We start from the raw sequence: 23109 nt of genomic DNA, 5'->3' as shown, positions 1-23109 counted from the left end.
GTTTCTAATTAAGTATTACCATAAAATTATTGCTCTGCGCTATGTTCGAAGTTTGGGCGAAATCGTGCGTTTAATGTAAGATGATGTATGCAGAAAATAGAAAAAAGAAACGCATATACAACAAGACTATTGCCAAGCAATATATGTCCTCTACCGGCTCCACCATTGTCAGATTTTATATATATATATATTTGTTGCCATAGCAACCGGAAATTTTGACGTAGGAACAAAAAGAAATGACATGCATATTCTCCATATTGCCATCTGTTCATATTTCAAGTATCACGAAAAAAATTGAAGAATTTTTAAAGTTATCGCAGGATCCAGAAAAGTGAGATAGACTGACGGACACAATGAGCGCAAACTATTTAGTATAAGTCCCCTCCGGTGAAACCGGTATGGGACAATAAGCTTGATTTTCGAAGTGTTTAACTCAATTGAACGTTAAGATACTATGTTTAAAACTTGATTTAATAACTCATTTTCGATTTATTATTATTTATTGGTCAATAAATATCGAATTTGGAGTTCTTTAAATTATTTATTAAATTTTAGCTTCATCAAACTTGTTTAAAAGGCATGCATCAAGCAACAAAGTATTGTCAATTGCCCAATTGCGGTTTAGCGGATTTGATTTTTTCTTTTCCAACTTTATTTTTTGAATATGAATGCAATTTACATAAAAGCTTTATTTCATTATGTTAGGTTAGATTTTTTTATGATTTGTTCACGACAAGTACATTTTACAAATATTTACTTTCGTTACATATACAACTGCATCTTTTTTGTCAACGTACATTGCACTTACTGACAGTTCCTGATACTGCATATACTAATTATCGTATACTAGTATTATATATTATAAAAGCGGTTTAATACATACTATTTTATAGAGCAAAATTAAAATCTGTAATATCTGTTATTTCATATAAGCTGCTGAAAATTGTTGTATTTTTTTTTATTTTTGGATTAATGGCGATGATAAAATTAAATAAATACATTTTCATTATGTATTTATTCTAGAATGTGTGTAAATGCTTCGGTAACCAACAACTACTGATTGTCTAGTCATTCATTTATCCGATATATCAACATGTTTTTATATGAGAATACAGGGTTTTAGGCATCTATACATGTATACATATTATCAAATCAACTTATTTTAATGAAACGTGGCATTTACCCAATATAGCACTTGTGACACACCCTTTTAAATTGTCAGTTTACAATCTCCCTTTTTCAATGACGTCATAAAACGCATTAATTTATAAATTGAATTAAATGCCATGGGTATTATCTTAATGTAATTGGGTTGCGTTGAATAAATTTTCACAAAGCATTTCTACAACATCGGCGTTGGGCTAAGATGTGATTTTTAATTATAATCAAACCGTTTTATATTGCTAAATAAAATACAGCGTTCACCAACGACCAGACAGTACACAGTCCGGAAAATGATATGACACCTAACAAACGCATTTGAACAGAAAAGCACATTCTGACTTTATCAAACAAAAAAATCTGAACAAGGACAATGTCATAATGGATGTCTGCTGGAGGCATACTCCGGGTGTCTATCCAAGCATGGAAGCACTTCCGGAACTCAGCACGTGGCCACCAGGTCCCGGATGTCCAAGTCGACTGCAGGTCGCACAACAGTCGAGCCCTGGTAACAGAATAAGATATTGTGAGAGACAAAATTCAACCATTATTCGTTTACCCATTATAAGTCCTAAAGATAACAATTACACACACACACTATATTCTCTCTTATTCGCGAATATACTCCATTTGGGTATTTGTCAAAACACATAGTAGGTAAACATTAGTAGAACTTCGTCAATTCAAATCCACCAGGCTTAAATGCACACTTGTATACAGACTGATTATACACAATGTGTGCGTTGTTTTCCCAGAACGAGGCCCGTGTACATGTTAACAGCAGACTTACCTCTTATCTGACATTGAGTCCGCGCTGCCTCCTCGTTCGGTATGAAGAGTTGACAATTGGCAGGGCTCTTGTCACCATAGCGACACTCTGCAACGCGAAAACATGTGAGGCTCACTCGGGGAAAAATCGGTTTTATGAGTGTCGTCCGCAGGCTAATAAATAAAGGGAGATACTTGCCGTTATTGAGATTTTTATTTTTTATTCTTAGGAAGTCTCTTCTAAACTAAAGTCCATTACATACAGAAAGTGTTGTCCCCGATAAGCTTGTGCGAACTGCATTTGCTGATCTTCGACGACAGTTTACCCACATTCATTTAGCCGCGTGTTCACAGACCAAGGTTCTAAAGTTTACGCTATTTCTGATAAACTATTCTCTATCGGATTCATGGCCCAGTTGAAACCTGTACAACATTTCTGGGAAGAGATTTTTTTCCACATTTCAATGTCACTTAGCCAGCTAATAATTATCGGCCCTTCGATTGTTAACATAATTTACACTTTTTCCTATTATTGAGCCCAATACAATTGAGGATATTAGCGCGTTTAATCTATTCCAAAACATCAATAAAAAATCTTTTTAATTTGTAGCTTTTGACCGAATGGGACTTTCTTATTAGTTTTAAGTTTGTTTTGTGGTGATTACTTCGCAGAATTATGACCACAAAGCATTTCTTAGCTGATAAAATACCTGGAGTTTTGATTATATGTTTTTATAGTATGAATGAATATGCAAGGATTATGTACACAATACTTGTTCTGAAAATGGTTAATAAAATCAACATGGTCGCAAGATATATTGATTGTGGAGGAATTATTGATGATTCATTTTATGAAAAACGGTATTTTCATCAATAATATTATGCAACTATCAGAAAGTAAACAACTCGCAATGATATTGTGTTTACTTAACATGGAAGATGAGTGTTCAATAGGCGCCGTTAATCCGTCTTTTATTAGATTGTATGACCATAAAAAGGTGAACATTTATTTGCTTAGAGCACCTGCACTCACCTGCGTTGTTTGAGACTACATACTGTTGGCACGTCTCACAACAGGCGTCGCTCTGCTGAAAACAAAGGAACGCCGTCTCACTGGTGAGGCTTGAACAGAACGCGAAGTCCTTGTCGCCCCACTCGCAGCCTGAGAGAGTCAAGTGTTGTATAATGCATGTTGAGTGAAATCAAATATTAAATAAAAAAGTTTCGCGAGCTTCGTTTAATTTACACGAATTTATTTAAGCTCGATTGCATTGAAAGCCTAAGGCTTATTGAAACGGTCTCGAGTCCGTTTCCTGGGTAGAGCCAGTACTTTGTCTCTTTGAAGGAGATTTAAAGGACACTTTTACAGTGGGGATCGAACCCGTGACCTCCCGCGCACTAGGTGGACACAATATTCACTGCGCCACGGTGAAGCATCGTGTTTTCCATGGTACGCAACGAACTTAAACAAAGCTGGTATGCATAAAATAAGACGATGGATGCGCGATTGTCAAATTATACCATGAGACGAAAAAATAAACACACAATTGCTAAAACATGCATTTTTGGCAAGAATATGTTCCCTAAAAAATAACATAATATATAAGGATTATCTTCATTAAATAGAACATATTCTACCACTTTACACAATCGCCTATCACCCATGAACGTGAAGGTGGTCATGCGGACATTCTCCCCAAAGTGTTATCATACCGTGCATGGATTTGTTCAGTATTATCGTACCGTGCATGGCTTTGTTCAGTGTTATCATACCGTGCATTCATTTGTTCAGTGTTATCATACCGTGCATTCATTTGTTCACTGTTAACATACCGTGCTTGGATTTGTTCAGTATTATCGTACCGTGCATGGATTTGTTCAGTGTTATCGTACCGTGCATGGATTTGTTCAGTGTTATCATACCGTGCATGGATTTGTTCAGTATTATCATACCGTGCATGGATTTGTTCAGTTTTATCATACCGTGCATGGATTTGTTCAGTGTTATCATACCATGCATGGATTTGTTAAGTGTTATCATACTGTGCATGGATATGTTCAGTATTATCATACCGTGCATGGATTTTTTAAGTGTTATCATACCGTGCATTCATTTGTTTAATGTTATAATACCGTGCATGGATTTGTTCAGTGTTATCATACCGTGCATGAATATGTTCGGAATTGTCGTACCGTGCATGGCTTTGTTCAGTGTTTTCATACCGTGCATGGATAGGTTCAGTGTTATCATACCGTGCATGGATTTGTTCAGTATTATCATACCGTGCATGGATTTGTTCATTGCTATCATACCGTGCATGGATTTGTTCAGTGTTATCATACCGTGCATGGATTTGTTGAGTGTTATCGTACCGTGCATGGATTTGTTCAGTGTTATCATACCGTGCATGGATTTGTTCAGTGTTATCATACCGAGCATGGATTTGTTCAGTGTTATCATACCGTGCATGGATTTGTTGAGTGTTATCGTACCGTGCATGGATTTGTTCAATGCTATCATACCGTGCATGGATTTGTTCAGTGTTATCATACCATGCATTGATTTGTTCAGTGTTATCATACCGTGCATTCATTTGTTCAATGTTATCATACCGTGCATGGATTTGTTCCATGTTATCATACCGTGCATGAATTTGTTCAGTGTTATCGTACCGTGCATGGATTTGTTCAGTGTTATCATACCGAGCATGGATTTGTTCAGTGTTATCATACCGTTCATGGATTTGTTCTTCGCCTGTTCGCATGACCGACAGCAGTCAATCTGTGTCTGTAGATTGTAGCAGTGGCCGTAACCCAGAGTGTCGTTGAACTGGCTCTCGCACTCACGTGGCTTGCTGTCACCATACACACAGCCTGCGGGAGACGACATTTTTATATGAGTCGCGTTCTGAGAAAACTGGGCATAATGCATGAGCGTAAAGTGTCGTCCCAGATTAGCCTGTGCAGTCCGCACAGGCTAATCAGGGACGACACTTTACGATTTTATGACATTTTTCTTTTACATGAAGACCGTTCTTAGCAAAAATCCAATTTAAGCGGAAAGTGTCGTCCCTGATTAGCCTGTGTGGATTGCACAGGCTAATTTGGGATGACACTTTTTGCTCATGCATTTAGCCCAGTTTTCTCAGAACTCGACACTTATATGTTTCTACTGACAAGTACAGGTGTACCGGTATACTGTTTGTTGTTGTGGCGAATCGGTCATTTTATCTTTTGTGAAATTTTTATACTTATTACCTACTATTGCAAACGATCATCCTGCATGCGATTTGTGTCTTAACGTTTATAATTTATAAAAATGGCGATAAAAAATGGACTTTCACATATTTCAAAAACATTGTGCAATTTTTGTGTTCACTTGTATACAAGTAAATACTTTTCAAGAACAACTATTTTGTACACCAACGCGCGAAGCCATAGAACTCTGCCGAGGTAATATTACACTTTACAGGAAGATTATAACAAAGTAAATATGATGATTATGTAAGCAAATTCGAGTTTAGTCATACACATTTACATATATAAGCAAATTATTGTGTAGTGTCCGAATACTGTTAAGTTGACAATGCGCAATAGGCCTAAGGTTTGGAGTCGCACTAAAATGTATCATACTCGTATTTGAAATAATAATTCAATTTATGTATTTGTTAACGTATGAATTAATTTATTTATTTGTTTAATTATGTTTTTTTAATGTTTTTTTAATTAATTTATATTTTTGTATTAATGCATTTATATATGTAATCATTTATTAATTTATTGATTAATTCATTTATTTGCGAAGACTCCCCGTAAAATATCGTCCACATGGGCCATCTATTGACATTACCACTTGACTAGTATCCGAACATACACTTTATTCGGATGTCCAATGTCACTACGCATAGAAAACCCAAATCCTACCACGTGCGTTCTTGTCCTCAATCTTGTGGCACGTGAGACAGCACATGGACCGGATGGCGGTATTGTAGCAGTTCGCTGTGCCCTTGTCGTCTGCCATGTACGCCTTGCAGCGGGCGGGGTCAATGTCGCCGTACTGGCAGCCTGAGGGTGTTACGAGCACGGTAGTTATTTTGCTATGACATCTCTTATTTTAACGAAATGCATGTTTATGATAATAATAAGTACAAGTAAGTGGTTGATGTTAAGCTGTTTTGTATGGGGAAGAATCCTCGGTGTGTCTTAAAAGTTAATTCCAATGTTCATAAGAACTTTTCAGTTTTCTGGCTAAATTTCTAACCATCAATGAAAGTAAGCAGACAATTATGTGATTATTCGTTATTATTAAAAACATAATATAAATAATACATTAATGAGTAGTATGCACGAAGCACTTTGTGAATATTACAAGGGGCACTATGGCTGTCTTAACTTGTGTAAACCAAAGTTTTATCCTTTGATTGTATACTTGATAAGCTACTATACATGGTATTAGCAGTTTTTAAATGTGATATTATACACGTCAAGGTGTCACAATAAGGAGACCATTTAACAGAAAGTCGAAATCCCTCAACGAAGCTTCCGTGTACACGAAATGAAGAGATTTCTAGATGGCACTTATGTTTGACTTCTTTGGACTAAGCGACATATCCTTATCAGAAGACGTGCATTTAGTCACAAACCATGACCGTCAATGCATGTAAAAGAGTGCATGTGTTTGTTATCATAGTCATTTTACAAAATCGCATGTAAAATGTAGCCAATCCTTAGCGTCTGGTAACTCAAACATTCATGTTTGAAGCGCAGCTTACATCATGGCTAATAAACTGCAAAAAATCCTAGATAAGTCTGGTCATAGAGTGTGTTGATGTTTTTTTTATATCTCAAAGTGTCTTAAAACCGTTATAGAAACGCTCCAGATTCGCACTTTGTATCACGCTATTTAACCCATTTATGCCTGGCGTCTAGAAAAAGGACTTTGCAAACAGCATAGACCCAGATTAGACGCCGCACGATGCGGCGTCTCATCTGGGTTTGCGCTGTTTGCTTAAAATAATATCTGTAAAAAATATTCTAAATATCGAAATAAATATACAAGATATCCCTAATTTTGGAAATAAATTGATCAAATGTAGAGGAATGGGAGAGTCCACTCGGCATAAATGGGTTAAACTAATCTCTTCTGTGGTAAAGCTTAAGATGTTAAGACAATGTACCTCCATACACACATCATAAGTAATATTCCCTTTGCAAGCAAAGTAACACATCAGGAAAAACCATGCAAATTCATTTGGACAGTAATTTTATAATTAAACAAAACATCGATATTGCACGACGTTTCATGATTCACTTTCCAAATACTAGACCGGCGTCAAAAACGACCTAAGTTTTATATGCAGCAACGTATCAATCACATGACATCGATTACCTGGGAACCCTTGGTCCCGATAGTTTCGGCATGTCTCGCAGCACTGATCGGCGTACTTGCCGCACACGGTGGCCACGTTGGGCGGGACTACATTCTCGGCGCAGTAGTCCTTCCAGTGGTCGCCGTACTCGCAACCTGTCCATACAGGATAAAGCCGTACATCGGGTCTAGTTTATGCATCGTATGCATCGAAAAGCTGAGGATTTTCAAAAACGCTGTCGAGTCCGTTTCAAGGGTACAACAATTACTCGGTGCCTTTGGAGGGAAATCTGAAGAACGCTCCAACAGTGGGGATTGAACACGTGACCTACCGGTCGTTAGTCGGACACCATATCTACTAAGCAACGGCGACCTCAATAAGTGATAGAGCTGGTGATAAGTAAACGAAGCCAGGACAACATGCGTAAGTAACGATTAAGCAAAAACGCGGTTGATTTCTAATGAAGATATCCAATCGCATGTGTTCCCTCACCCACTGCTTCTACATATATAGAGTTAATTTACGCACATACTCGGAGACCGTTTGGGAAAACGGCATTGTCCGAAATAAGGCGATACTGAACGAAATTTCTTAAAGTTCTTAAACCTAAAATTAAGCTTACATGTATTCAAGCCGTTTTAGTTAGTAACAATAAGTTTATAACAATAACAATTAACCGATTGATTAAAAACACTCGATACAACAATTTTGTATACACGTGTATAAGTGAAATATTGCCTTGCAGAGGTCCGCTTTTCTATAACATGTATTTGCTCTTTGGTCAAACTGCCCACAACAAGAAGCGAGAGTGATGACTCACACAATGGCGGACCGCATGCGGTTTACTCACCGTGGTGGGTGGCGTTGTAGTACTCCGCGCATGAGTCACAGCACTCCGTACGCCGCGACTGGCTATAGCAGTTTCCGGGTCCGTTAGTATCGTTCATCAACGCATTGCACGTTGCCACATTGACGTCACCGTACGGACAGTCTAGATACAAAAAACGGAAGGCGAGAAGATACATGCACCCACATTTCATGTATCTACACAATGTCATACGCTTTATAGGTTACTTGAAATATTGGCACCGTCATGAAATGTTACGTTAAGTTTTACGTGAAACAGTGTCTCAGAACGGTTAAGGTTCAGGTCCTGATTTTTTTAAATAGTTTCAAAGGAGACATTAACCGCTCTTGTGTTGCTTTAAACAAGTCGACCATCAATGAGACCTATGTACATATGTGACTGACCACAAATCAAATCTTTAGGCATATGTGACTGATCGCCAGTTATATCAAGCATACATACGTGACTGACCATCAAGGATATCAACATACAACATGACTGACCACCCATGATATCAAAACACATATATGACTGACCACGCATGATATCAATGTGCATATGTTATTGACCACCAATGATATCAACATACATATATGACTGACCACCCATGATATCAATATACATGTACATATGTTACTGACCACCAACGATATCAATATCGCCAATTATATCAACATACATAGGTGACTGACCACCAATGATATCAATACACATATGTGACTGAACGCCAATTATTTCAAACATACATATGTTACTGACCACCAATGATATCAATATACATATGTGACTTGCCACCAATGATATCAACATATTTATATTAATATGCGAAGGCCAATATATAAATTATATTGTTTATATGCAATACTAGTATTCAACTTGAGTCGTGGGAAATTATCAAAGCAGATATTACATTTCACATTTGTTTTAAATATATGACCGTGAATCATATAAACATAATTATTAACATTTGGTCTTTGAGTTGTTGTTTTTTTTCAAATGTTCATCGTCTGTAAACATCGAAATAATCGATTGTTTTGTTGGGGTGTTAATTTATAACAAGTCCATGTTACTAATCTAAATATTTATTAACACACAACAACTATATGAATCTACATGATGAACGTGAGTACTATTCTGGTAGAGACACATGAGGAAGATATAATATAACATCGATTGTGTTGAAAGTGTCAAACCGCCATTTTGAAAAAATGGTTCTTCATGAGGAGTGGATTCTGATTGGCTGTCCCAATTTCAAGATTTGCATGCGATAAATAGCCTTAAAACTGACACCGCCTGAAAGGCTGATTTCTTGTGAAAAAAGTCAACAAACGATGTAGCATGGTAAATACTCGTAATTTAACGAGTTTGCGTAAATTAGAAACACCAAATGAATCATACATAAAAAAGGAAATATGATAAGAATGTATCGAGTCCTCATGAATTACAATATTTACACGTTTTTGTCGCATTTTTGATCAGCAAGACGACGGTGACTGTGTTAAAACTTTTGTCCGTAACGACTGCATCATGTGCGAACGTTCTATCAATGGTTTTCAGTCGATCTCAATACCCACGACTCAAAAAGAGCCTACGCATCTACTATATACATTATTTAATCATAAATCCGCAGACAATGTGTTAAGGTTTGACGCATATGTGAGTTAAACACATGGATAAATACTACTTATCCCATTTATGCCTGGTGGACTCTCCCATCCTTCTAATTTGGATCAATTTATTTCCATAATTAGGGATGTCTAGTATATTTATTTCTATATTTAGAATATTTATAAGAGAAATTCCTTCAAGCAAACAGCGCAGACCTAGATGACACGCCGCATCATGCGGCGTCTCATCTGGGTCTACGCTGTTTGCCAAGACCCTTTTTCTAGACGCTAGGCATACATGAGTTAAACTATACCTGGGTTTCCAGTAGAGCTCAGGTGAGCGCACGTGTCACAGCAATTAGCGGGGTCGTTGAGGCACGTGGTTTTGATGGAGCCGTCTTTCTTCTTAGCCTGACATTCAACGGGCGTGGCGTCACCGTACTCGCAGCCTGTGACATCACATTACAACGCCTATTAAAATCCCGTTGTTATTTACAACGCCCGCTTAACCACACTTGTTCTTTATTTACATATAAGGGAACTAAAAGACGTCTGTTCGGCTTGCAGATGTTGATATAGAAATCGTTTCGTTTATCCACCGTGTTTAAAGTGTTTTTTTTTAAACGTAGAGTAAATAAATTCATTAATTGTGTTTGTGTACAGTTCTAGTGGTGTGATAAATGATTTTTCTTGTCCTACTGGAAAGTCGATCTCTTACCGGAAAAAGACGTGTTCTTGTGGCGCAGACACGACGCGCAACATCCGGCCTCGTACTGGGAACAATATTTGCCGATGTTCGGGTACACGACGTTGGCTCTGCAGAACGCCTCGTACTGATCGCCATATAGACAGTCTGTGAGAAGAAATCGGTTTTTATAAATCATGTCAACCTAGACATCAATAAATCAGCAGTAAGGGTTGGAAGCCTGTGGAAAATTTGTAGTCGACAAGTTATTTACGGCGTAGAATGACATTCACTCCTCTTTTTTTAAATCGCACTCCTCTTTTTTCTATCTCGTTCCCAAGACATACTAAATTAAGAGAACGACTAACAAACACGTGGGAACGAGTTAGCTATGTCGTGGGAACGACTTATTAAGTCGAGGGAACGCGATAGCAAAAGAGAGCATTGCAAAACTAAATAAAAGAGGAGTGTTATTAAATTTGAGCGACGCAGGACATAAAGGAGGGATGCATTAAACAAAAGAGGAGAGAACTATCTCGAGTGAACGACTTAGCTAAGTCGTTCGTTCCCGCGAGTAAGTCAGCCAATCAAATGGTTTGTTATATGCCAGCTATATATATATATATATATATTTATATATATATATTCACACATATGGCCAGTTACGGGGTCTCTGATTTAGAAATAGGTTATGGGGTTCCCACTTTAAATACATGTATCTCCATACCCTTTTTTATCCGATATAAACACGAATTAAGGTATATAGGGGTACCTACTATATTATTGTATATAAATACGTCATTTATTTAACGTCTTATACAAGGAAATATATAGCGAACTTATTTGCGAGGTATATACAATTTCAATTTCAGACGTGATTGTGGTTTTCGATTTAAGACCTTATTGTGAGATTTGATTGCATTACCTCCCCTACACCCCCCTCATAGTAATTAAAGGAGCCTAGAATGCGGGGTTGTATATAGACCCCGTTTTTTATATTGACCTCGTAAGTACAGTCTGAAAACTACCGAGACCGCGTAACTGGCACTATATATTGGTATATATATATATATATATATATATATATATATATATATATATATATATATATATATATATATATATATATATATATACACATATATATATATATATATATATATATATATATATATATATATATATATATATATATATATATATATATATTAGGGATATCAACGAATATCCGAATATTCGGTCCCGGACCGAATATTCGGATACTGTTTTCCGAATCGAATATTCGGAAGAAAAAATAAAAAATCGAGTAATTTCAAAGACTTTGTATTCGTAAAATTTGCTTCAAACATTGTCAAAAAAGTTGTTCCTCGTGTCATAATGTTTATTCCGGTAGGCGCGATAATGCGTCGCTATGGTGATGACAGTATACCGGTCATAAATCCCGCTTAAAGCCAGACACTTTGTGTCAAACGCTTAAAGCCAGACACTTTGTGTCAAAATTATGATAGGTGCAAATCGCGTCGGCAATCAAAACACCAACCTGCACTTGATCCAATGACTCGAATTACATTTAAAATTATCAAAGATTAAATGAGTAAAGGAAAAGCCAACTTTGTGTCAAAAACAAATAAGACCGTATGGCAATTAAAACACCGACCCGTCTTGAACTAATAACTCGAATTACATTTAAAATGATCAAAGATTAAATGAGTAAAGAAAGAGCCGACTTGGTGTGAAATATATATATATATATATATATGTGTGTGTGTGTGTGTGTGTGCGAACAGAATATTTGCACATGTTACGCACAATTTGATTTGCTGACTCGTTTTGCACTCCTTTTTTTCTTTCACGTTCCCTAGACAAAGTAAGTCGTTCGCACGACATATAAACTCGTTCCCACGAGTTAGTAAGTCGTTTCCTCAGGTAAGTTTGTCGTGGGAATGAGATAGAAAAAAGGAGTGCATTTCAGAAAGAGAAGTGTATGCCACCTTCATGCCACCGTAGTTATTTAAACTGCTTCAGGAAATATTATGTTAGATGATTTCGACCTTTACAAATAAATCATGGATGAAGATGTCATCCGTATGAGAAATGCTTTGCCGCCCATTCAATGCTACATACGGTGAAGTGGGTGTTTAACTGATGCGTCGGACTTAGCTAAAGAAACTTCAGCGTACAGTTTATATAGTATTGACAGACCTGTATAAAGTCGCGCCAGTCAAAAATCATAAAAAGCGACATTTAAAGTTATGGTAGCCAGAACTACGTCGGACTAAAATAATTTGTTATTGCTTTTAAGGGTTAACAATGTAAACAAAAGATTGAAAGAGTAATGGAATATGCTTTTATGGTTTATTTATGCCAAATGTGTAAGTTTTTGTAGTGTTGAATGATTTGAATATTTTTTCTAAACCTAACACTTTATACTTAATGTTTCAACATTACCCGCTACTGGATCGACTGACGCTAAGCTGGAGTTGACACATCGACCGGATACGCACCACTAAAATCATTACATTTGAAATTATATCGCATATAACATTAGAAATCAACCCATTTATGCCTAGCGTCTAGAAAAAAAGCCTTGGCAAACAGCGTAGACCCAGATTAGACGCCGCATGATGCGGCGTCTCATCAGGGTCTGCGCTGTTTGCTTAAAGGAATTTCTGTAAGAAATATTCTAAATATAGAAATAAATAAACTAGACATCCCTTATATTGGAAATAAATTGATCCAATTTAGAAGAATGGGAGAGTCCACTAGGCATAAATGGGTTAAACATGCGGGGATGTTCACTATCAAAACATGTATGTGCACTTATAGTCGTTACAACAGAAAATTGTCATAGTTTTGACAACCATCTTCTCCACGATTTTCGCTCTGAGCGCTGGGGAGGGGACGTCTAAAGCATTCCCACTCTCGTTGATAGGTTCTCAATTAGTATCAAATGTAATCTGTATATTGTTGTTTAATGTCGGCACTTTGACGGAATTGTTATTATGGTAGCGTTAATATCAAATTCATGACAAATGACTATCGGACCTTGCCGCTGGCGCACGGGACGCCGTCCCCGGCAGGAAATGGATCACACGTGAGTTTGGTGGGGTTAAAGCAGCGCATGCTCAGACAGATACCGGAGTAGTCGCGATTGCCGTAGTTACTGTCCGTCTGGCAGAAGTACGACTTGAGTCCGAAGATGGACTTGCAGTCGTCGTCGGCGCTTAACGTAGGTCCGAAAAACGAGTCTGTTGACGTAAGGTTAGCGTCGTTGACTGTTGTAGCATGCATACATTATCGACATATGTTATATAACAATTATTATTCTAGTACTGCAATAATGAGATTTAAATTTTGTTGTAAATACATTTTTGGGCGATTGTCAAGGTAATTGATATATTGTGTGCAGTTTGTTTTAATAAAAACGGATATTTAACTGAAGAGATTAACTTGATATGACTTAAGACGGTACATATGTAATAAAAATTCCATTTTTTTTTTAAACTGGGTTATTTTTTTTAAATTCCCTTACCTGGAGTACTTCTGTTGAACGCCGCACAACTCTCGCAGCACCACGTGTTCCCTACTTCCGGTAGCAGACATAAGCTCGGCCGCATAGCAAACAGCTCCTGGCAGTTTTTGCCCATCAGAACATCCGGATTTTCGGAATCGCCCAACGGGCACGCATCTTGAACAATAAACTCAAGATCAAAACAAATCAGTTGGCATTCAACAGGTAGTTTCGAATTAAAATGAGTTTTAGAAATGAAGTAAACGAATCTTAATAAGCGTGCTAATGCTTGAACATATTCGTGGTCTGGAAATAGCTAACACAATATGTAATTTTTTCTTAACATCAAATTCTGTTCCTGATTTCATGGTGTTTAAAAACATATGGTACTTAAGTAAAATAAACCTTAGTGTGTTGAGTAGTACACAAATAAAACATATTAAATGTTGTAAACTATTTATAAACAGAAGACCAAAATGCCTGGACCGCCCACTAACCCGAGAGAACAAGTTTGAGCAAGAGCACACATTCTGAGCAAGTTTCATGAAGATTGGGGAAAACGTGACACCTATAAATTGACCTATAGGCCATTAGCAAGGTACCCTCAAATAGGCTACATGGAATAAAAAAAGAGCTATGGCAACGAGTCCACAACTCCGTGCCAGTACCGGAAGTGACCCGAGCGTTTCTATTGACGCTGCAACTGTGCGCGTTACACCATTTTCCGTTGCCGCATAACGTGCCGTCTGGCGGTGGAATGCTGAACATGCACTTTTCGAGGAGTTGTCCTTCGTCGTAACAGTAGAGGGACGCGCATGCGTATTCGTAACCGGTTCTGTACTGGTTCTGAAATGGCATTGTCACGTGATCATGTTATTTTCACTCAAGAGTTGATATTTGCACAATGTTTTCACTTTCGAAATATGATCAGCCAGTTTTCAATGTCATAAACTGATCTTTAATTAAAGACACTTTATCACGGTAAGATTATTTTACTATTCTTTTCACATAAAAGTTGTAACATGCATAACGAGGACATTCGACCTTCCGTAACCATTCTAAGACTGAATTTGCTTTCTGATTCACAGCCACAATTGTTTTAGGCGATTTGGAGTTTAATGCGTTTTTTTATTAATTTGTCAATCACTGGAATTTTGGTAAACGACATTCGTTCTTCCGATAATCTTTTTTCATAGGAATGACGCGAAGGGCAAAGTCAGCGAACAAATAACGAATTGATTTTTTTAGAACAATTTTGATTGGACGATTGGGAAACAACAGCCAATAACATCGCTCGTAAAAAATGTTCATATCCAAGCGGATTTGGCTCCTAGTGAAATATGTAAAGAGGTTTCGAAATTTTAGTTTTTCGGGTCGCTGATGAAATTAGCCGCTGATTCTAACTTATCCCTCCCAATCGCAACCCCATTTTTCTCCTATGTACATGAATCTCTGAACTGACCACTGGAATAAACAGATCGGCGGAGGTCTTTTACTTATTTTGAACATCCAATAACACTAGTACAATAGGTCGTATGTGAGGATTTGAAACGAGCCCCAGGTCCAAACATACGCTTCTTACCCTGCAGAGATATGAGTTGTTGTTGTACGTCTGCTGGCAGTATCCGTCCAGGGTGACAAACTGGCCGGCGGCTCCTGATAAAAATAAAAGAGATGAGAGCACCAAAATGCAAAGTTTTTGTAACATTGACTGTAATAATGTCTTTTCACACAAATAACGTGGCTACTATATATATATATATAGTTGTGGACAGGTCGAAATACCGGTAGTCGATAATGCACATGGGTTGAGAGGCATCGAATGTAACGTTAGTGCTTAACCCATTTATGCCTAGCGTCTAGAAAAAAGGCCTTAGCAGACAGCGTAGACCCAGATGAGACGCCGCATGATGCGGCGTTTCATCATGGTCTGCGCTGTTTGCTTAAAGAAATTTCCGTAAGAAATATTCTAAATATACTTTAGAAATAAATATAGTAGACATCCCTTATTTTGGAAATAAATTGATCCAATTTAGTAGGATGGGAGTCCACTAGGCTTAAATGGGTTAAACTACAGAGTAACAAACGATATTCAACAGTCTGAAGAAATTCAACAAAGAAATACAGCATTTGTCTGGCGCCGAAACATGGGACAAACGGCATCCGTCATTATGAAATAATCGTTTACAAAACAATCAAATTACAGAATCTATAGCCATATTCGTGAATCTTATTGTTCTAATACGCATCAATCTTGCAGTTGCACATGTTGGTCTTATCAGTTATACTACCCGAATATTACCTCGCAACATAGAAACACACATTTATATTTGTATAAAAGGCATCTGCCGAAGGTTTAATTAAGCACAGCAAAACCAGCAGAACGTTTACTTTACCAAAGTGCCACGTTTGCCCATCGTAAAACATTTAAATTTATTTATTTGCTTGTACAACCAAACCTATAGTCTCTTCAGAGCTCTAATTCTAATATAATAATATCGGTTTTAGGTAGAATCTGTTAATTTTCGGGAAACAAATTCAGACGTGTTTGTTTGTTTTTAACAGTAAATATTTTCAAAAATAGTGTTTGGTCAGAATGGTTATCAATCGACACAAATTTTTCCAATACATTGTGTTCTTTACATTAAATACAGCTGACTCGCTGGCAGAACAAAAATGGAAGTGTACATCGTTGTACTTTTTATTGTTATAAGCATTGATTACAAGTTTTTATTGAGGTAAGCCTGTCATTTATTCCATTTTATTTCATGACTCCTTGTATAGCACAAATAGTGTCATCGTGCGTATCTTTAGTTTCAGCTGTAATCGATAGTTCCATAAATGTGGCTTACCGGGTAAAAATATCCGCTACTCCTTCACGAAAACGACGCCATCTTGGACGTAAGTTCCAACTAACCTCACTTAAACCCGGTAAGCTCGCGTATACGCATGCCCCCGCCCTCCCCCCTCTCCCCTCTAAGCAGGAGTTTGGACGCCATTTTGTTGAGAGGTTGTCGCGAAATCGGTTTATTCGGCGTAGCTTTTCACCTTACCTGACCTTTGTAAGTGTCCAATATGAATAAATTTCAAATAAAATTTCCCGCGGCTAGACACGAATGAATACACTTTATTTATTCCATTGGCCGAATTGAGCATAATCCCCCAGAACAGTGGAAACATGACCGCGTCTTTGTAATATAGCATGTAACCCTGTTTTACTGCGTCTCCAGCATGAAACAATTTTATCTCTAATGAAAAGGATTGATGGATAGAACAGTTTTACACTCAACTCTTGTCATCAATACAGTTTGTGTGTGCCCCTTTATATTCAGAGGATTGTCAGCGCCAGAGCGTTTGTACTTAAAGGCTATGTTCTCATATTTAGTTATTACTTCCATATTGCTGTTTATGTACTAGTATATTTAAGTTCATAACAGTATCGTTTTTCCTAATCCTGATATTCGTTTTGGCCAAACCATTTTTAATTGTTTTCGAAATTGATCATTAAACATGTAAAAGTATAAAGTTTAAAACAAGCCGTCCGATCGTCCCAGCAGTGGAAGTGTTACCTCAATATAATGCATTGCATTCCAACCCGCAAGGTATCAGGGTCAGTTCGCGGCCATTTAAATAATCGTTGTATAATATAGACGCTATCGCGTGAACTAGGTGAACTGGAATTTTCTTTAGACCAAAAATATGTTAAATGAAGATATTCGTCGATATAATTACGGTATGTCAATAATAGATTTTTTATAATACAATACCATGATAAATATTATTTTTGATAAATTTAACAAAAATTATTCAACCATATTGACCAATGTATTAAGCATGAGCGCGATAATGTTCGATACTGCATGTTAATAATCGAATCAAATAGCAAATGCCCGACAAACCACTAAAACAGGTTTGTTCGAAGAGCGCGCGTATAAATATTTAAAATATGAACGGATACTGTGGCCGGTTGACTTATATGTTTTAATTTCAATTCCATTCTTCTTTTGGTTTCCTGTTTTGCATCTATAGATTTATGATCAGCAATATGTAATACTGTAAAATAAGCCGCGAAAACTCCACGTAACATCCCGTACTGCTTGTGATGAAGCTAAGAATTGCACAGAAAAATACATATGCTATCTTTGATCTCATTCATTGAACTCTTTACCTTTCACCAGCTCCAATCACAATCAACGCCGTATATCGTTTTGTCCCCTACCGGTTTCACAGGAGGGGACTTATAGTTTGCGCTCTGTGCGTCTGTCTGTCACACTTTTCTGGATCCTGCGATAACTTTAAAAGTTCTTCATATTTTTTTCATGAAACTTGAAACCTGGTAAGATGGCAATATGGAGATTATGCACGTCTTTTCATTTTGTTCCTACGTCAAGAATTCTGGTTGCTATGGCAATAAATAACAAAAAATTAAACAATTCTGACAATGGTGGAGCCTTTAGGGGACATATATTGCGTTCAATTTTTATTGTGTTTTCTCTCTGACAGGCGTTTCTTGTTTGATTTATTTTTTAGCAGTCACATAAACAACCAAGCTATGTTATATGGATCTTATTATTGCTGCCTCTTCCTGTATTTGCGCGATGATGATCTGAAATATTAATTTCATGACGCTATATTCTTAAATCTTTTTCTATAAAAAAGGAATGTAGTTGACACTTGTTCGTAGTTTCATTTCATCGTTCCTCAAAAAGTTGTAACTCTCTTGCTCTGGTATCTTTCCTACCATTGAGTAATTAAATGGTAATTAAATGGTTATTTACACTTAAATGTATCATGAATATTGCTGGGCCAAGTGTGAGGTTTAGCGCTCTAAAACCGGTTTAAACTCCCAAATGCTTTGCATTGACCGTTCCAAGGCGGTGACCCCAGCTTTATTCTTATATGTGTTTATATTGTTTTGAACTGTGCTGTTTTTGCTGTTTTTTTTACTGTTTTGGCAATCGGTCACTTGCCTTAAATAAAGGACCAACTAATTGTATATAATACGAATTCAATACTGCTCCAGCTGCTGGACTTTCACTTCTTTATATTGGCAATAATCTTGTTTAAAGATATTTCTTGTTTTCAGATAAATAGGAAAATCGACATGTAGCCGAAATTATGATATTGACAAGCTGGAAACGAAAAACAACCGGTTCGTGACCTTGATTTGTTACTATTTATAGTAACATTATGTCTCATTACGCATTATTACACAACAAATAGTAAATATTTCGTTTATTATAAGGAAGATTATACAACCATATGGATTCCGTCCACAAGTCATTTAAAGACTAAATATATATTCTACTCACGCGTTTCAATACTTTCATCGATCCAATTCGTGTGACCACCCGATACAAATAAAATTCCGAAGGCCACCAGAGTCCAGAAATTGTCGAAAATGCACGCCATTGTTTATTTACCTCTATTTGTTCAAAATTTTAGAATGTCCGAGATGTTGTACTTTCTCTATATATAGCGATGTTTTGTAATGAAACTAGATAAGGATTCATTGACATTAGTTGACCACAGTTGAATCATAACTGGCTTATCTCGTACGGTAGTAAACAACGGAGATACAACGATCTGGTACTGTCGTTTTACATGTGGAATCATAACTGGCTTATCTCGTACGGTAGTGAACAACGGAGATACAACGATCTGGTACTGTCGTTTTTCATGTGAAATGCTCGTATGTTGTTCGGGGCACTGACGTAACACGCTGTCCATAAAAAGCCAGTTTTATGTTATCACCAAAGTTAGGAGCGCTGTCGCAGACGTCTGGAACCATTCACTTTTTTTTCGCATCGCGTATGACGTAATGAGATCGTGATCGTAAAAAATTGCCATTGGAACATGTGACATTTATACCGAACACGGTAAACAAAACAGCCTTAACAAGAGCTCCGCGGTCGGAGACAGATGCCCCCCCCCCCTCCAACAGGGCTTTGACACAGGATTGTTTGCAACAAAACTGACCAGAAGAGTTAATCTGATCATATTAGTGTGACCTAGCCACTTAAATAATTAAGTTGACACAGACTTATGCACTTCTGTTGAATCATGGTTATAGTAAATGGGATGAGAATATTATAGTATTATATATAACTAGAGATGTCACGATGATCGAATTATTTCGATATATCAATACTTAGCAATATATCTGGCAATTAATCAGGCGCCATGGTGGAGTCGTTGCTGATGTTCCCATGGAAACTATGCGAACGTATACTATCCAATGTATGTGCGAAAAATCAGGCCGATCGGTCAATCCGCTCACGAGTTATCAATCGGACATGATTTTCACATTCAATATCACAGCGACTTTGATCATTGACAAATTCCAATAGGGATTATCTACTGTTCACGGTCAATGCATCTGCAAAGTATGGATCCATCACTCAATCCATTGATGACATATCGAACGGAAACCAATTTGACACTTAATGTCACAGTGACCTTGACATTAAAACTAGTGACCCCACTTTCAAAAGGGTCATCTTCTGTCCAAGGCAAATGCACATGTGAAGTATAAAGCCTATCGGTTAATTATTCGACGATTTATAGATTGGAAACGATATTCACTCTTATTGTGACAGTGAGCTTGTGACCCCCAATTGCAATAGGAGTCATCTTCTGTCCAAGGCAAATGCACATTCCAAGTATCAAGCCAATCAGTGAATCAGTTGACGAGTTATTGATTGGAAATGATTTCACACTTAGTGTGACAATGACCTAGTGACCCCAATTTCAACAGGGGCCATCTACTGTCCAACGCCAATGCACACGAGAATTATTAGGCCAATCGGTCCCGCAGTTCACACTATAAAAAACAGGAATAGCAGATCTAGGCCTAACATTTTGGAACTTCATCAACAGTGCCTAGATAAATCTTTAAAGGTCACCTTAGTATGGTGTCAAACACATGTCAACATCAGTGGGAATGAGCAGGCTGACAGGGGGGCTAAGGAGGGCCTCTTGAGGGGGGCCGTAGATGCAGGGGTGCCCCTGGCACCTACTGAGATCTACTCCCTGACAAAGAAATTTGTTGTGGGCCAGTGGAATCTCCGGACCGACAATTTGACTACCCGTCGACATACTTTAACCAGACCAGCGAAAACCCTCAGGCCGCCTGACAGATACTCAGCAAGCATTGTGCTTGACAGAGCCATCACGCGCCTGAGGATGGGAACCACCCTTTTACCCGGTGGCGCAGGAAAGTATGTCCTCGGTGTAGACCCTGCCATGTCCTAGGTGTCAGGAACCCCTCACTGCGCCCCACATGCTGCTACACTGTCAAAACCATAAGGCGCAGAGGGACCACCTCGAAGCTGCATTGCACTCCCATGGACTAGTTTTAAACCTTTCCAAGGTGCTAGACCCCAAGGGAGCAGCTAGGGGCCCGGTCTTCTCTGCCCTCGCCAAATACCTTCTAGACTGGCAAATAACTGACAAGATCTAGGTCATTGGGGAAGGGAGAGCAGCCAACACCCACCCAATTACTCAGTCATGTGACTGACTTGTTTTAAACAGTGTAATCTTTACACAAATCTGATTTAGTTATTGCAATTGTGTTGGATTTGTGTCACTTTGACACAACTTTGCTTTAGTTTTTAATGGGATTATTGTTCCACCCTGCCTTTTCTAAATCAGGCCAATGGTATTGACCTGGTATTCTTTATTTTAAAATATTTTTTATGAGAGTATGACGTTAGTCCACCATTTACATTCTTCAGATTCTTAATATAATCATATTTTATAGCAGTTTTTATTTAATAAGAAAGGACGAGGCTGTACAGTAACCCGGCTATGTTGGCTGCATTGCACCCCCTCCTGTCCCCTCTGACACCCCCCCCTTCTCCTTCAAACTCGAAGAACCATGTCAGACAGGAGTGCACGGTGCAGGGTCTTACACCTTGCAAACCCATTTTAGCCCTTTCAAGGGTATTACCAACTCTGTGGTACTATAATTAACTTTAAACAAGCAAATTCGTAGAATTGATATCCCCCGCAACATATGCTTTGTTTGAGGATGGGTGCAAATCGGACGGATGAACATACTGACAGATGGACGGACGGAGGACAATAACTCAATCTAAGACAGAGGAAGGTTCTTGAGCCTTCAAAATTTATTTAGGTGAATTAACAAGTCGTGCGTTTTCCACAAAAACATTCAATGTTTATATACGCTCAATTTTCAGAGTGTTGCAGAGTGAACACAACATCTGTTATGTTAAAAAAGATATGGCTCCGGACACAAAAGTGCCTATAGTAAAAAGCATTTTTCAAGATACAAAGGGCCATAACTCTGGTTTTAACAGATGGTGTACAATGCCATTTGGCGTGAATCATCCTCTTATGGTTATATATACTCATACCAAGTTTCAATGAAATACGCCAAAGCACTTCCAAGATATGGCTCCGGACACAAAAGTGACAGCCGGACGGACAGCCGGACAACGCCAAAACAATATCCCTCCGCCTCTGGCAGGGGATATATACATGTACTCATACCAAGTTTCAATGAAATCCGAAAGCACTTCCAAGATATGGCTCCGGACACAAAAGTGCCTATAGTAAAAAGAATTTTTTCAAGATACAAAGGGCCATAACTCTGTTTTTAACAGATGGTATACAATGCCATTTGGCATGCATCATCCTCTTATGCATATATATACTCATACCAAGTTTCAATGAAATCCGCCAAAGCACTTCCAAGATATGGCTCCGGACACAAAAGTGCCTATAGTAAAAAGCATTTTTTCAAGATACAAAAGGCCATAACTCTGTTTTTAACAGATGGTTTACAATGCCATTTGGCGTGCATCATCCTCTTATGCATATATATACTCATACCAAGTTTCAATGAAATCCGCAGAAGCACTTCCAAGATATGGCTCCGGACACAAAAGTGCCTATAGTAAAAAGCATTTTTTCAAGATACAAAGGGCCATAACTCTGTTTTTAGCAGATGGTGTACAATGCCATTTGGCGTGCATCATCCTCTTATGCATATATATACTCATACGAAGTTTCAATGAAATCCGCCAAAGCACTTCCAAGATATGGCTCCGGACACACCAGTTCCGGACGGACGGCTGGACGGACAGACAGCCGGACAACGCCAAAACAATATCCCTCCACCTCTGGTGGGGGATAAC

The 23109-nt window shown here is 37.9% G+C and overlaps 1 protein-coding gene across 2 annotated transcripts; it reads right to left on the bottom strand.

The window, feature by feature from the left end:
• Positions 1-1478: 1478 nt before the first annotated feature.
• LOC127858835 (uncharacterized) lies at positions 1479-19421 on the bottom strand. Of its 2 annotated transcripts, none has more exons than XM_052396156.1 (15): positions 19261-19421; positions 15531-15604; positions 14617-14794; positions 13970-14125; positions 13483-13712; positions 12886-12943; positions 10471-10605; positions 10067-10201; positions 8149-8289; positions 7319-7453; positions 5854-5994; positions 4663-4803; positions 2963-3091; positions 1952-2038; positions 1479-1666 (listed from the first exon to the last, which is right to left on the bottom strand). In XM_052396156.1, the coding sequence occupies exons 1-15, from the start codon at positions 19358-19360 to the stop codon at positions 1575-1577; spliced, it is 1932 nt and encodes a 643-aa protein (XP_052252116.1). In that variant the 5' UTR covers positions 19361-19421; the 3' UTR covers positions 1479-1574. The 2 variants fall into 2 exon arrangements, with proteins under 2 accessions (XP_052252116.1, XP_052252117.1); XM_052396157.1 differs by having other exon boundaries at positions 13483-13685.
• Between the last annotated feature and the right edge of the window lie 3688 nt (positions 19422-23109).

The sequence above is a fragment of the Dreissena polymorpha genome, chromosome 14 (genome assembly GCF_020536995.1).
Source record: "Dreissena polymorpha isolate Duluth1 chromosome 14, UMN_Dpol_1.0, whole genome shotgun sequence".
NCBI classification, from domain to species: domain Eukaryota; kingdom Metazoa; phylum Mollusca; class Bivalvia; order Myida; family Dreissenidae; genus Dreissena; species Dreissena polymorpha.
Note: the sequence above shows the minus strand (reverse complement) of the source record. Positions and strands in the feature narration are given on the sequence as shown.